Raw genomic sequence first — 17,041 nt, forward strand, 5'->3', positions numbered from 1 at the left:
AAACTGGTGGCTTGCTTCTATTGTAATGACAAACGAATTTATTTAAGAAGTAATTCATTTGACTTCTGAGACAAAGCAACAGTAGAGAAGGGGGAGAAAAGAGATTTGGGGCTATGCCATACAGACTAACTGGCTACAGATAAAGTTAAATATTTTGGGAGCAAGAAAAGTAAATTAGATTTTTTTTTTTTTTAAAAACCTTTGCCCCCCAGTCTGAGTCAAGGATAGTCCTTCCAACTGTGTCTTGTTTCTTTGAGATGCTTTCTTATCTGCAAGCATTTTCAACATAACATGAACCCACTGATAGTTACTCTGCCTTTTATCATGTATGCAGATGTATGTGTGTGTGCCAGAGGGAGAGAGAGTGACAGAGAGAGAGAAAGAGGCAGAGTGGTTGACCAGCTGTGTTTTGTTTAGCAGCCAGATTTGCATTTACTTTAGCCTGGTGTGAATGCTGGGAGATTGAGTTTTATGCCCAAACTCCTTTTGTGAACGTGAATGTGAACTGAAATGCAGAAAGAGGTATTTTTCGATTAATACATTTTGTAAGCATGAGAAAGAAGAAAGCCTGCAGTTCTACTGGTTTTTCCCCACTGTTTCGCCGCTGTACTATGATTTCCATTGTCATCATTGTGAGGCTGTTACTATGTCATAGGAACATATTACTATTCAACAAGTGACTTCCATCTGTTCCAGTGTGTTAAAAGTGAAGCTGATGTGATTCCAGGTCAAGCTCCGAAGTCCCAAATACAGAACAGATCACTTCCTAAACATAGCTAATCATCTCCAGACTGCTCTACAGTGTATGTGTGTGTCTCTCTCTCTGTGTGTGTGTTTATGTGTGTGTAGTTACTCTAACTCAACCCAGAGCATCTGAGGTCAGTGGATATTCCTGAAAGATGTTCACTCTTTTTCTCTCTCCATAATTTTCCAAACCATGCCCTTTTGACTTATTTTAACCCCTTTTTCTCTTTCGGTCCTTTTCTCCACCCCTGCGACTTCACAGTGCCCCAGCCTCGCGTGTGTAGACACACCAAGATGAAGTCAATATTTGAATCAGCCAGGCACAGCGGGAAGATAAATAGACCTGTCAATATTTAACTTAAAATGGCTAGGCCACACAGGACACAGTGAAATAGCAGGAAAGGGTACACAGAAAGGAAGTATACATGGAGAAGGAAAAACAGAGCAAAACAGTGAAACCCAAAGAGAGCTCTGCAATGCAGAACAAGGGAATTTGGCAGAAGAGAGAAGAAGAGAACGGGCTGGCAGACAAAAGATAAACAGATCAAGATACTGCCAGACAAAAAACAGACAAGTGGGCAGGTTTGGACAGACAGATAAGAAAAGAAATGCATTCAAATTCGATAGGATATTCTGTTTGTGTGTGTTTTGCAAGTTTTCTGCAGTCTCCTATAATACAATTTGATGTGCAGTGAATGCTCTGCAGTTGCTGGAAGCTGTGACTCACTGTAGCAGCTAGCTCTTCCAAACCACAACGAATTAAACCGAACCAGAGGTACACTCACAAGCACTAGATCATTCAAAACAGATACACAAATGCCCACACACACACACACACACACACACACACACGCACGCCTATACATCTATGTAAAATACACATCATGCTGTTTCCATGCAGAACGTCAGCACAATGTTAACTGTACCCATATGACTCGTACACTGAAAAGAATGCAAGTTAACCAAACCACAAACTAACCACTCTCCCTCTTTCACACACATACACAGGAGTTATGAAATACTGAAACTATGCACACTCTGTGCAATTAAGTCAACTTTCACTCCACCTTTTCTATTGACCAGTAGGTGGCAATATATCAAAGCTTGTACACAATGTGCTGTATGTGCGCTTGTTTTTGTGCAAGCAAGTGAAACATGTAATGTAAAGTGCACTCTGGAAGTAAACTGAGCTATACAATGTGTGTGTTTATCTTACCCTGTGTGAGTGGTGTGGGCACAGTGACCTGCACTCCATCCAGACTGCAGAGGTGACCACAGGGGTCCAGGGTCACCACCCCTCCTGTGTTATAGATAACAATGAGAAAGTACAGGGATCAGTGTACCTTAGTCCAAAGTGTAGCAACTCGCTACATCATCACTTACTCAAATGTACTTCCCTGCTGAAAGATGACTCCTAACAATTTTAATTATAACATACACACAACTCCATGCTATTTCTATCTTCACTTCACTTCGCTTTGGTCTGAATGCTTCACGTAGTAATTATACATGATGTTTTACACAGGAACAAAAATAAAAAGTGTAATCACTCAGCCTCACCCTGTCTGTTCAAAGATAATTTTCTTTGTACTGAAAGATATCCATCTTAAGAGTTTATCTTGAAACAATATTTATCTTGAAACTAATTAAAGATTATATCGGTGTGATATAATAATTCTAAACATTTATGTTACAGGTTTGTTAATATATCTCCTAAAACAGGACAAAATACTGTAGGCTACTTGTGCGTTTGTGACTTGCTGATAGAGCAGATCATTTCTTTCTGAGTTTGACAATTTTTTTCTAATATTGTCATCTCACTTTATAGGCAGATTTTTTTTAACAGATTCAGTAGTGCAAATGTAAGATTATACACAAGATAAAATGCCTCGCTCATTAAAGGAGGAGTCATAGGCCTGTGCACACTTGTGAATGTGAAGATGCAAATTCTAGTGCCTGCTTTGCAGTTGCGAAAAGATAAGAGAACTAGTGAGCTGACATCAACCTTCATTGATGATGACACAGTGCTCTGCCTCGATGCCAGGACCCTGGATGGTGATATCTTGAGGAATTGGAGCATCTTCTCGTCCAATGCGGGTCACCCCTGGAACATCAAACAATAAACACAATCAAGAGTAAAATAAAAAATATAGAAAATATGATATTAGAATTAGGCTTGGTAGCGTGTCAGTCATTGTGTAGATCTCAATGTGTCTCTAAACCATGAACAACGTCCTTATAAGTAGAACTTCAACTATTGCAAAAATGCATATGCAGTATGTCTTTTTTAAATACTTTTTTATGCAAAAATGTAGAACAGAATACATTTCAGTATCATCCTAGTGTAAAGCATAAAATTAGTAAAAATGAGAATAGAATAGACACATGTACAGGTACAGTACAGTGTATACAGATACATTCTGACATACAAAAATGGTATTTCTGTCATTTTCTCCATGCTGCAAATAGAGTTTATAATGTTTATTTAAAAAGTCGTATGGTGGAGGGATTCTTTTTAAGCCAGCCTTTGGTAACTGCTCGCAAAAAACATGAACATTTTCTGCAAAAGCTGCTCCACACAAAAAAACTCTGAACCACTTTGACTTCTAATTAGGGGTAAAAAATTTTTATGATATTCTTCCAGCAAAATTCTCGCCAGAAAACATTATTTGTGGAAATAGACTGATCTTTCCAAAGTTGAAGTTACATTCCTTCTGAAAATACAGTATTAGATTATTTTTATCCAGCTCTGTCTAATATAATCTGTTGTATTCCTATCCACTAAAGTGGAGCTTTTTTTTTTTAAATTTGCTGATAATACCTTAAATATCTTTTGAGGGTTCAGCATAATTAGTAAAATCCTCTTCGCCTAACTCATAGTATTGACCAAATCCTCAAAACTAAATAGATTTAAATTTTTTATAATCCTACAGAAAGATGGGGTTTTATCACTTATCCCATTGTTTGCAGTGAAGATGCTACAGTATATCTCTAAACTATATGGGTGGTCTGTGATCCATACTTTAAAGGCTTCAATATTGCTAGCATAATTCTTCTTTATTGGACATATTTTGGAGAAAAATAGACCCTCAGTTCTACTGAAATAGTTCGTCCACATTGTTTGCATTCCTCACTTAATTATGAAAATGAAAAATGTGAAAATGTGTGGCGATGTGAAAGAATCTATGCAAGAAACATAATATTGTAAAATATAAAATGTCACAATGCTGACTTTACCAGTTTAGCGGTTTTGTTATACTGACTGCAGCTTCATAAACCCACCCATTTAAAATCTATCTCACTTCTTCACTGCACTGTTTTCATGGCTAACAGGGGCAAAAACAAACAGTGTCTGTCTCTCTGCATTAAGAATATAATGAGAGCTTTGTGACACACGCAAGGCTATTAACTCTTCAACTGTCACCAGTGTTGTATAAGGACATATACTCAATGTTTAATGCTTTTAATCTGATCTCAGTCAGTTTGTATTAGTATTCCATCTACTGTCTGCAGGCTATTGAATTATAAGCAGTTGTACAAGCGTGCCTCCCATTATATCATGTTGTAGATCTTGCTATCTTTGCTCCCATCTCTTTGCTATCTAATGTTGTTTGCCAACTAGCGGGAATAGTAAGCTATGGCACCTTTGGCTTGCTGATCTGATAAATGTATGTGTATGTGTATATAGTAGTATATAGAGGGTAGGAGTGATTGAGGGAGAAAAAGTGCACAACACCTGTGAATGGCTGATGATAGAGAAACTATAGATAACTATAAATTCAAATTATGTCACCTAATCATCCTGTGTGTGTTTGTGTGTGTGCATCAACTGATTTTAATATGACTTCTCTAAGGAACAGTGTGGATTTCAGTCTTTCACTTTCATGGAATTGTTGCTTTCTCTCTGTTGAAGTAGACATTGTCATGAAACTATGTGAGTCATCTCTGTTTTATAGCTGTTTGGGTTGCAGTCTGTTGCGCAGTGCTGTCCTCATTTTTGTATGATTAACTGTGGGTTCCGTCTGCACACTATCCAATAAGTGGGGTAATCTTCATCCTAATTGACAATAACAATAAATAACTAGGGACATGCATGTAGTAATTTGTATAAATATCTGTTGTCAGTCCAGGGTGCCCTGTGGAAGGAAGTGGTGTTGGCTCCTTTCCTTGACTTTATTGTGACCCAGCAAAGAGTATCACTTTCCTCTATAATAGCCCCCCCACTTCTCCAGTAACCATGGAAATTATGCAATGGGCGGGTAGAGAGAGGGCAAAAAGTGGGGAGAAGTAGAGCATTGAAAGAAAGGGACACAAAGCAATGAGGGAGGGACAAGGAGGGAAGGGAGGAGACTGTAAAAATCTGGTTTCTCCACAGGTGGCAAAGTGACCTTCCAGGCCTGAAAAATGAAGTCAATAGGGAAGTGCCTTAAACCTACATTCTTTCTAATGGCCAGCAGGGGGCAACTTCACTGGTTGCTCACATGATTTATTACTTCAGTAGACATTTTTACATGAGTTTATGGTCTTAATTGCTAGTTTTAGGTCTTCTTTAATACAGTAGTTTATTTTGTAAATTATAGTCTCATTGAGAGTAAAACCAGATGATAAAGCAAGAAATGCAGGGCGGGACTACCTTACGATTGACAAGTTGCTACCACAGTGCACTGTGTGTTTTAGTCTGACATTTTGGTCGCTTAAAAGATAATGAGAATGTAGTGTCCTTCTGTCTGTCCGATCTGTTCTGCACATGCAAAGGTTGCAAAAAAAAAACCCAATTTGGTGAATGATGTAAGCAAGATGGCTATGGCCAAAATTCTGGACCTCAGACTTCAAAACCACAGTCCATGGGTAATGTCACAGTGGCTACACTATTTTATTACAGTCTATGCAAGACACAACTTGCGATGAATAACCTTTATTCATAAACTCCTAGATCCTAGGCAGAGGCAAAGGGATGGTTAGATAGGACCTGGAGGACCTGCTAATCCTAACCCACAGAGTATGTGCTTCTATGCTGGACATGTGAGTGGGTTACCTTCTTTTAGCGGCAACAGGGTGATTGCCACACTAAGCCTCCCGCTGCCCAGGCTCACCAGATGAGGCGTGGCTGTCTGGACCTTCAGCCCCTTCCCTGTGTCAATCAGGTCCAGGGGCGGAGACTACAAGCATCAGTCAGAGTGGAAAAGGTCACTCATACTGTATTTATCATTGGTATATAAGAGTTATAAAACACTGATTAATAACGTGTGTGTGTGTGTGTGTGTGTGTGTGTGTGTGTGTGTGTGTGTGTCACCTTGGGTTCAAGTGGGGACATCTGATCTGACTCTGGTTGGAACATCATCTCAGAGTCCTGCAGTATGGATGAGAGAGAATGGAAAATGAGCTTAGCCTGTAAATAAAACACACACTTAACATCTGTTCAGAACATGTGAGTGTATGTAGCCCCAGCTACAGTATATGTACATCCATGTACACATAACATCCTGTACATGTAAGCAAATATTAAATACTTGCAGGGGTAGGGTTGAAAAAGTACACAAAAGTTGTGTGTCCATAAGTATCTTCACTCAAACACAAGCACACACACCTACACACACACACACACATACACACGCACACGCACACGCACACACACACACACACACACACACACACACACACACACACACACACAGAAAAAAACAACCATGCCATGCATGCCCCAGCTGCTGCCACATGAGAGGAACTCTCCGTGTGAAAGTGTTCCAAGGGGAAAATACCACTCGGGAGGAAAAACACACACACACACACACACACACACACTGGGAAGAACTGGTAGAAATGTTCCATGAAAACACAGTTCCCACAACTTGCTGGTTATGGTCCGCCAACATACTGCCTAGGGTTTGAAATGTGTGTGTGTGTGCACGCAGAGCCACATGGTAGAGATGTTCATCAGTTGCATCAAATGAATGCCCAACCCGAGATTGCCCTGAAATCAGTAAAGAAGTCAATAATTCATAATATTCAATTTAAATCTTGGAAACTTCATAAGGTTTGTCTTGTGCCACTGGTCAAATGTCCTGATATGCTTATCCTGATCACATTCACACTCTCAAGGAAATTAACTAATCTAATTTCAGCATTTGAATCAAAAGTCCGCCTCATGACAGATAAAGCCTCAGTATACCTTTTATTCTGGCCAACTCACTATGTGGGGTGTGTAATACACATTTCAGCCCCTAGTGGCCCCTAACTGGACTTTACTGTCCTCACTATTCTTACTTCGTCTTCATTGACAGTGGGTGTCTAAGATAAAGGAAATGTTTTAAAGTGTGGGTGTATGAAGCCATGAGAAAAGTCTGAAATAGCAGGGCAGGATAAAACTGTCACGAAAGGCAGAGAATGATAAGCTATAAGGAGGAATGAAAACAGAGTGAGATAAAAGGAAACAAAATCAAAAATGCCTCAAAGATGTGTGTGTGTGTTTGAGACACACATACTCAGATGCAGTGCCAAGGACAACCCTGCAGTACCCTACAATTCAATAAAGAAAAAAAGTCTTGCTTCTATTTGTGTGTACATACACACACATTCAAAGGAACAAAACACCCAGATGGACGAGTGCTTCTCACCAAAGCAGAGATGATTACAGCATGGGAAACCACCCCAACCACATCTCCTTTTCCACCTTCTGTCACCTCCTTCCTCACTTCCTCTTCTCTCTCCATGTTATCCTGTATTATTTATGTAATAATATACATTACACAGGGTTCATCATTCTCATTTGTTTTCAATACTTTCCCCTTCCTTGAACTAAAATTATCTTTTCTATTTCAACCTTTTTGTCTTCTCTTCTGCCCTTTCTTCCTCCTGTCTTTCCTTCACTTCTCCTTTCCATGTCTCATCCTCCTGCCTTTTTAATCTCACTCCCTCTCTTTTCCTTTCTTTCCTCCAATCACCAGCAGAGGAAACGTGAATCAAAGTCAGCTCCATACCATTTCCTCTAATTCAGCGCCAACTTCCTCTCTGAGGTCACTTCCTTTGCTGCTTTGACACCCTTATTGCCTTTAAACACACTTTCAGGCGGACACTTGCTATTCTTCGCAGTTTCAGCCACCCTTTGTAACCCCTATGCACGCACCAACATCCACAAATAAAGGCACACATCAGCTCCTTTTGTTATCGCATGAAGATACGAGGCCCCACATTCCACTGATTTTTTTCTTCAACAGTGTAGACAAAGCAAACACACAGTGTATGATGGCAACATCAGCTGGACAAATGCAGAGACCACATGGAAAATAGAGATCACATGCAGATTCAAAGTGTAATTGAATGTTGTCTCCTTTGTTTCCTTCCTATATGTCCTTTCCAACCCGAACTCTCCTTGACTCTCACTCTGCAATACTTCATCATTACTCCTCATTGTCCCCACAACGCTCTTTTTTACAGACACCCCCCTCCCCTTCTTCTTTCACCAGGTGAGCGCCAGTCTGGGCAGGTCAAGACAAGTCTTTGGTCTTGTTGTGCTCTAGTTTAAGCAGAGCAGTGGGGTGTGTCAACCCCCCTTCTAGATTTTCAGATTTCTGGCATCCTTAAGGGGGTCACCACAATCTCCAATCACCAAACCTGATCCTATCAGGGTCTCTGAGTATCAGATTACTAAATGGTCTAGGTATTTGCAGGCCACACACAAATATCATGATGTACTTCTAAAGACTTTGCTGTTAAATCCCGAGCTTTTAAAGCTGCTCTAATCAATATAATAGTGGATGAATATGAATAATGTGAAAGGCATCGCTTATTGTGATGAACCCACAGACATTTGACTCAGCCGTTCCCCTCAGCTGAATGAAGCTTTTAGTGCCTTGAAGATCATGGTTTTGGTAACCTAACCCACAGCTTCACTTTTTGGTTCACTCCCAAAACTCTCATCAGCCTCATTTCCCCTTCACTTTAGGCAACTGTTCAGCTTTTAGTTGTTTTTTGAGCAAACAAGCTCAGATAAACTCACCGTGCACTACTTTCCCAGCAACAAACAACAGATGTAGCCTACAGATGTTAACAACAATCCGTTGTTAGTGGAGACCAACATAAAGCTGAAAGCGAGTGAATATTTGAGTTGTATTCATCAGGTGACCGGAGACAGGACTCCAAATGAATGCTAATTGCTAATATGCTAATATGTTTACCCTGGCAGCGGTATAAAGTAACGATCTAAAATGTCAAGGTTGCTTCTACAGCTTGTTGCACTGCCCCCATGTGGCCAAAAAATCCATTAAAGCAGGATTAAATACTACACCCCTATGAGACACCTCATGCCCAAACACTGCAGTCAATCATGCATATGAATCATTCACAGCATGCACAACAACATTTGTAGCATACATTGTAATAAAGGATTCCATGAATTGTGCATTTCAAGATTTAAGAATACTGGTATTGTTAGGTTTAGTTTCTCATTTTTTGAGACATCATTGCAAATCATTTCTTTACATAGTCTACACAGGGGAGTTAGCATGGAGGATGACAACTAATGGTATATCAAACACACATGTTGATAGTAGATCACCCTTAACTGACAACCTTAAACATATCTGAGAAATCACACAATTTACTTTTAAAGAAAAAACTCTACATTAAACACATGACAAGTGTTAAAAGTGTTTAAGTGTGTTTGTACAGTTATATGCCTTTGGCTTAACATTAATTTGACAGGATGTCATATTTCCATTACAGATACAATGGAGTTTTATGACGCAATATGTTATAATCTATGTGAATAATTAGTATCAGTGTCAGGTAACATATGAGGCCGACTAAGGGACAGGAAGTACAGCAGAGTAAACTGAACATTTCATCACAAACTAACTCCTGGAATGGAATGGAATGAGAGACTGGAGAAGTTTTCAAAGATTTCTTTTTCCTTTTATGGAAAAATATCCAAAATGTGCAGCTCTGACCCACTTTTAATAATAACTTTAATCCTAAATCTGTTGTACACCTGAACTAGCCCTTTAAATAACTGAAGACCATGCAGCTAAAACAACGTCATACATACATACATAAAGCTTTTTTTAAATAACAAGGACACAAGTACAAGAAAGCGCCTGCATATGAAGTCTCTCTTTGATCCCATCTGTAAAACAGCTGAGTCTCCCCAAAATGCTCCGTTTGGTCTGCATCTGGACACGAAGATGAAGATAGAAATATGGGGTGATGGAAAAAAGAAAGTGAAAAAGAGAGTGGACTCATAAAACCAAAAAGTACAGATTCCACATTCTCAGACTCTTTCATCTCATCCTTTATATTTTCTTCATCTTCTGCTTTTATCCCTCTGTCCAGTGCCCTCCTCTGTTTGTATTTCCTCCACATCTGTTTTGTCTTTCTCTCTGTTTCAGTTACATTATTGTTGATGTCTGTTCCTTTTGCAGGCTGCATTTTCATAGCCACATCTCAGGACAGCTAAGGACAGCTCAGCGTGTTGTTAATGTCCCTGATTTTGAACAGATTTTTTAGTGCACTAATTTGCACGCTTAAATCCTTGCATGGATGTCAGTCTGTAAAAAACAAACAAGCTGCATGATCTTGGGTTAAACTTCAATATGGCATTTTTCAGAATAAAATAATTAGAAACTGTCTGATGTGCATACCAATTCTCTCATTTGCAATGGCTAAAATAGGGTTCAAGATATTGTGGGTAGTTGTGAGCTGAGTTAAACTATTAAGTGTATCAACATTAATAGCAAAAGCACAGAAGAGTCAGGATTCTCCTTTTCTACTTTTAATCCAGAAACGTCATGTTGGCCATCGGCTCCTTCAGTGTATATGTCTGTTATTGAAGTAGTTTACAATGGCCTTAGGCTATAGAGGGTGTTTTAAGGCAGGCAGACATATAAGCTGGGGTATAAACTTGACCAACTAATGAAGATAAGGGTTGGGTTAGGGTTAGAGCTAGCTGCACTCAAGGTACCTGTAAAATGTGCACTTGATAGTTAAATAAAATGTACCTGGTTTCATGTGGAAAAGACACTTTTGAAAAGAGCACTACATGAATCTCAGGTATGAAGGAGTATGCAGATTTACTTACTTTTTTTAACATTCTTTGCAGACTCTGCAATTGTTACATGTTGCTCTGGTTCCTGTTGCATCTATTCAAGCTATATGTAACCTGGACAACTAACAAAATGAGGGAATCATGCATTTGGCCATGCGTGTGTCTTTCCATGGTTAATCTCTCACCCATCATCCTGATATTTTTTGTGCACATTAACGACTGGATGCTCAAAGATCTCTCATGGTTGAGGTGATACAATTATTTTGAAAAACATTTTTTATTGACTATTTTATAAGCAGCCGGTAGAGGCAACAAGTGACAGCATGCTGCAGTAGCAAAAGCCATTTCTGGCAATCAATTAGGCCAATAGCAAGCCTTACCTAGTCTGTTGCAGGCCACATTTTGGCGTCTATTGTGGCTCAAAAACTTCCATCCATAGAAAAGTTTGGTTTCATTTGAACTAGAACATCTGCAGATGGATTCCATGCCCATTATGTTCTGATCCACTAACGTTAGGCCCAATACGGGATGAATAGATCCCAGTTTTTGTTATCTTCACCGCCATCTTGTAACCGAGCCATGAGGAAGCAACAGTTGTTTGAACTCTTTTTTGTTTGAGTGGGAGAGGAAGACACACCTGGTGGAAATTTGCACTCTAATGAGGGCACTTTTCTTTTGAAAATGTTTTCCAGGACTTTGGGTTTTGGAAAACAAGTGCTTGCGATGCAGTGGAAATACACCATGAGATATAAGAGAACAATCTTCCTGTAAATGAATGTGGTAAATATATGTGTATTGTATTATGTCCATGCTCATCTTTGAGTGCCATACAGTATATGGGCAAACATGTAAACAATCAGTGATCCCATTTCCCAAACTATTAAGAATAACACTTATTTTTCTTCCCATTTGCTCAGTCGTATCATTGTAATTATTTTGAATATTACCTGTATCTTATTTGTTTAAAATGCAGTCTTCCTACCTGATTTCCTCTCTCATGGTCTTGATATGATTCATTTCGGCCAAAATTCTGCCTTTACCCTCATTGCACTCCTCTGCCTCTCTGTCTCTATCTCTCTTTCTCCATCCCTCACTAACATCCCCTCCCCTTACATTCCAGCATTACCCTCTCCTCCTCCCACCTGACAAAGCCAGCATTGTATCACAGATGCTGTTTAATATGGAGTCCCTCTCTCTGTGTCCCTCTTATAGAGCAACTCATTGGACTAAATGGGGTTATCTTTCTCCCTTCTCTTCACTGCACTCTGTGTTTTGTGTGTAATAATGTCTTCAACAAAGCTTTAATATATGCAATACGCATGCATACACACCATAGACGTCAACATTCCCACACACACGCACACACACACACAACACACATGCACGTAGGCAGTCCATTTGGACAGAAATTACTGCTTTTCTTTGTCACTCCTCACAAGAGACTCTTATATTGACTTCACTGTGTGTGGTTGCATGTGTTTGTGTCTTTGATTAGGTGTGTTTCCATGCCTGTGTGTGTGTGTGTGTTTTGGTGAAAACAACCTGATTAACCCAACTTGACCTTGAACCTGTGCTAAAACACAACAAACATCCACCGTCATTGTTCTCCAACTCAAACTCTCTCACACTCCAATGAGGGTTTTTTTCATCATTTACAGAAATGCAAGATCCTCACAGGAAAGAAAGTCCATTGTTATTGCAGCTGAGTCAAAGTTGGAGGAAATCTAACTTGAATTTCTATTGAGGGTGTGTGTGTCTTTGGAAAAGCCCAGGTTACCTCCACAGCCATATGGAGGGGATCAACTGATGTTTGGGTTTCTGAGGGGCCGGATATGACAGAGGGACAGGGAGGGACAGTGAACGGGTCGAGGGACATATAACCCACAAAAGTAACATAGCTCACATGGTGAATTAAACTGTGACAGCTAAGAAGAGAGGAAGAAGGAAAGATGGACTTTGAGATAATAAGAAAAACAAACTGAGTGTGTCGGGCAGACAAAAGAAAAGAAAATGGATAAAAACACAGACTGAAGAATCCACAGATGAAGGAAAATAGATTAACAGGGGGCAAAAAAATCAACAAAAAAACCCCCCCACATTTCCCCAAGTTCCACAACGGCTTCCAAACAAAATATGATCCTATACTGCACTGATGGCAATCCAATCATATACCTGGTAAACACATAATCTTACATACTGTGGAGGGAGAGTACAAATAATATTTTCTTCAGCACACAAACGATCCCTTTAAGTGCTGTATCTGCACATATGATAATTCTTTCAGTCTGGTGTAAGTCCAGTAGCTGAGAAAAGTATTGGTATGAGTCCGAACAGTTGTATCCTCCTGGATTCCACATCATGGCCTGAGCCAACATGACAGGTATAAAGGTTTTAACATTAGCTCAGCATTCCAGTGGCAGTGTAATAATACCACATTTGGAGATTTAAACTTTAAGCAGATTCTAAAAAAGGAATCTCTGACGTTACACTCTCTGTGGTAAGGTTTTTACTAAACACAAGATGTGTTTCGCTATCTGGGTAAAGTGCTGTGGTTGGACCCACCAAAGACAAATCCACAACCTAATAATTACACAGGATCCAGAGCCATGATATGCAGCATACAACTTGTTTCTAACTGACAGACAAACTCTATGTGACCCATGTTTAACGCTGTGCATCATTTCCCCACTGGAAAATCAAAGGAAATATGATGTCAGATCAATTTAGATTCACAAGGCCTGATTTATCGCCACCCTTTTCCACGGTTACAGACCACAGCCATGCATACTCTTCATCCAATCTGACATGTTAAAGAGGTGGGAGGTGGTAAGACTTGGTCTGGTTTGTTAAAAGTGTTGGTTGATTTCCAAGTAAGGCCACATGATTGGCTGCATTAGAGGGGAAGCAACATGCTGTGCTTTCAAGGAACTCAAGGAAGCTATAAAAAGAGTTTCGATTCATCATCTGAGTCACAAATAATTTGGGTGTACCTGTAGGGCTGGGCAAGATGACAATATATATCATCGAAACAGTATAATGTATATGGTTTACATTTTTCTATATTTTTTCTATTGTGATGTTGAAAAAGCAGTGGCTGAATGGGTTACGGCCAGTGGTGGAATGTAACTAAATACATTGAATCAAATATGGTACAATTTTGAGGTGCATGTAATTTACTTGAGCATTTCCATTTTATGTAACTTTATACTTCTACTCCACTACATTTTTGAGGCAAATATTGTACTTTTTATTCCACTACATTTAGCCGACAGCTTTAGTTACATCTCATGTCAAGATTTAATAAAAAAACATGATTAATTTAAAGTGATAAGCCATTTTTCCGATTAAACCTCATAGCAGTAGATTAAGTATTTAAATGAGCCCTATCTTTACTAAATTAAAAAACTGCTTACATAAATGTATCGATACAAATAATCCAACAATATATTTGGAATATATAAAGCAATCTGGGTGGGTCCAATCTGCATAATGAATATTTTTACTTTTGATACTTTAAGTACATTTTGATGCTGAGTAAGTTTTGAATGCAGGGCTTTTACTTGTAGTGGAGTAATTTCGCAGTGTGGTATTAGTACTTTTACTTAACTAAGGGATCTGAATCTGAATCTTTTTTCACCACTGGTTAGGGCAATATTTACATCATTTGGAAGACACTATACGTTCTGATTTTTGCATGTGGGAGGTGCTGTCTCGCTAACATGGAATATGGAGTATAGAAAAATAAGCTTTACCATGTGGTTATTTCATAGAGACTATTTATTGAGTTACCAGACGACACACTATATTGTGATAAATATCATTATCAAGATATGAAATGACCAATATTGGGATATGAGATTTTGTTCATATCGCCCAGCCCTATTTACAAGCTTGTGTCCTGGGCTGATCCAAAGATATTCTCCAGGTACGTTTGTGTCAAATGTGGAATAAGGGTTTTATTCACACACTAATTTAGAATAATACATAGTATTCATAATCAGTCAAACCACTTCTCTGGCCAGTCCTCTTATAGACTATAACATCCCTTTGGTACTCATATCTCACCATGGTGATATTTTTTACAGCTGGTAATGGTATAGGAAATATATTTAGACGATATAGCCTCGTTACAAAATGTAAAATATTTCAATATTACCGGCCAGGTCACCAAGCATGTGTATTTATTTAGTTTTCAGTGCATTCGATTATAAAATAGGCCTAAATTTACATTTCTTATCAGTAGCCCAGATACAAACAAAACACTCCCTGTGTTTTATCAGCTGAGAACCAAATCTGGAATTAAAGTGGGATAAGATTTAGCTTAAGACACAAACACTGTTAAGAACCCTGTGGATTTAACACCAGTGGCTGTTGAAACTCTAAGAAAGAGTTTAAATATGGAACTCCGTAATTGTCAACAATAAACAAAAGAGCTTACCATTATTGAAGAAGGACTGGCCACTTCTGTCATCGTGCAGAATAAGGACGCAATTACGCAGCTGCTCCAAAATCCCGAAAATACAGTGTCAGGTCTGCCTTTGTTGTGATCACAGTCTCTTCTCTTGACGGCAAATACATTCCATGTGCGGTAACAGCAACCTGTGGATTTGTAGGAGATACTTTTAATCCATGTCACATCCACACACGCACACACACACTCCAAATGTACACAAAACGTAAAAAAGCCGGCGGCCTCAGCCAATTGCGACGTGTGGAGGAATGCAGGAACAGCTGGAAGTGAAGCTGGAGAGGGAACAAGGGGAGGGAGTCTCTCTCCCTCTCTCTCTCTCTCTCTCTCTCTCTCTCTCTCTCTCTCTCTCAAGCACACACACACACACACACACACACACACAAATCATAATGTGCAGGTGTTAACAGTCCACCTTCACTTGACCTCTCATTCCCACTGGCTCAAAGAGAGAAGAAGCCTTTAGGGTGACAGAGGGACAAAAAGGGTGATAGAGAGAAAAAGAGAACAAAGAGAAAGAAAAGGCCTTTTTTAATCTTCCAAAGTTACTTGGCAGCAATGATAAGAAAGCACGATAAGAAGCATGTTTGGCTAATGATATTACAGCAGGAATGCAGTCTAGTCTCCATTCACATGACACAACGCAGTCCTAATACAGTGGGTTGTGATTCATTCAGTCTGTGGAGACAGATCTAGACTGATGCACAAACAAACTGACTTAACTCATGCAACAGGCACTCGTAATTAATGATGATGGTCAATAAATTGTAAGTATGTGGAGAAAGAAACTATAACCCTATCCAAAAGATGTGCCATCCCTAGAGATAACATGTAGGCTACTGACTTACATCATGGATTCAGATCAGTCTGGATTTACAAAGGGTCAGAGGTTGTTTATTTAACATTATTCATGATCCCAATCTTGGTCTGAGGCCATCTTATCTATGGCCGCTAAAAAAATGGTTTATTGATTGAATGGGAATATGTGTTTGTAATTTTTAAGACATTTTAATTTTATTTTGATGAACACCACTTTTTATTGGGTTTGAAGCGTCAATGCAAGCGACAGAAGTAAAAATCTAATATTATACTATAGCGGACTACACCATGACTTCTACGTCACTACTGTTTTGCTTCAGACAGTCTCTAAAGAAGAGAGAAGAGCTAACCAGTGGTTTTGACAAGATAGCGAATCTGTAACCTAATAAATTGTTCTAAATCTAAAGAGTTTGCCAGAGCGACTGAGAGAGTTGCAGTCTGTGTCCGGCATGATGACGTTTAATGTCCCCGACAACCACTGTATCATTTAGCCACTTGTTAGCAACTGCCTTTTTAAGGACACGTAAAAATGCCAAGACACACAAGTGGAAGTATTTACTAACATATTTTATGTCATACAACAAAACGCGAACATCTCTTAAGCTTGTGTTAACCACAGACCTTATTTCAGGCATCTAACCAAAAACCCATTCAAAATCCTCATTGAATTTTAGGGGATGCACCCAATGGGCTCAACTTACTTCTGGATTTAAGAAGTCATTCCTGTGGTGCACTATAATAGGGACAAAACAACAAACAATTATATTATATGTAGATGATGTTCGCTTGAGCTGAACAGGTCTGATTAAGTCAATACCAGCTGTGATGGATCGTGTTAAAGAAATTGGATATCTGGGTACAAAGTTAATTTTAATACGTTTTCAAATAATGCTTTATGACTGGATTTACTGTCAATATGATGAACCTGATTTTGTTGAGCCATATGCTGGGCCCCTAAAGGGTTCAAATTT

General features: G+C 39.2%; 1 protein-coding gene across 2 annotated transcripts in view; it reads right to left on the reverse strand.

Annotated features, from left to right (window-relative positions):
* Nucleotides 1–15,752, reverse strand: part of phldb2b (pleckstrin homology-like domain, family B, member 2b) — a 45,207-nt gene extending 29,455 nt beyond the window's left edge. The window contains exons 1-6 of one of the 2 annotated variants that reach the window (XM_059326838.1): nt 15,667–15,752; nt 15,222–15,382; nt 6,038–6,094; nt 5,780–5,903; nt 2,750–2,848; nt 1,961–2,044 (exon numbers count right to left, since the gene is read on the reverse strand). In XM_059326838.1, coding sequence (XP_059182821.1) covers nt 1,961–2,044; nt 2,750–2,848; nt 5,780–5,903; nt 6,038–6,094; nt 15,222–15,254 — 397 coding nt within the window. In that variant the 5' untranslated portion in view covers nt 15,255–15,382; nt 15,667–15,752. Of the gene's footprint in view, nt 1–1,960; nt 2,045–2,749; nt 2,849–5,779; nt 5,904–6,037; nt 6,095–15,221; nt 15,491–15,666 lie in introns of those variants that run through there. The other variant, XM_059326837.1, reaches the window with a different exon arrangement.
* Between the last annotated feature and the right edge of the window lie 1,289 nt (nt 15,753–17,041).

Source organism: Centropristis striata, chromosome 23 (genome assembly GCF_030273125.1).
Source record: "Centropristis striata isolate RG_2023a ecotype Rhode Island chromosome 23, C.striata_1.0, whole genome shotgun sequence".
NCBI classification, from domain to species: domain Eukaryota; kingdom Metazoa; phylum Chordata; class Actinopteri; order Perciformes; family Serranidae; genus Centropristis; species Centropristis striata.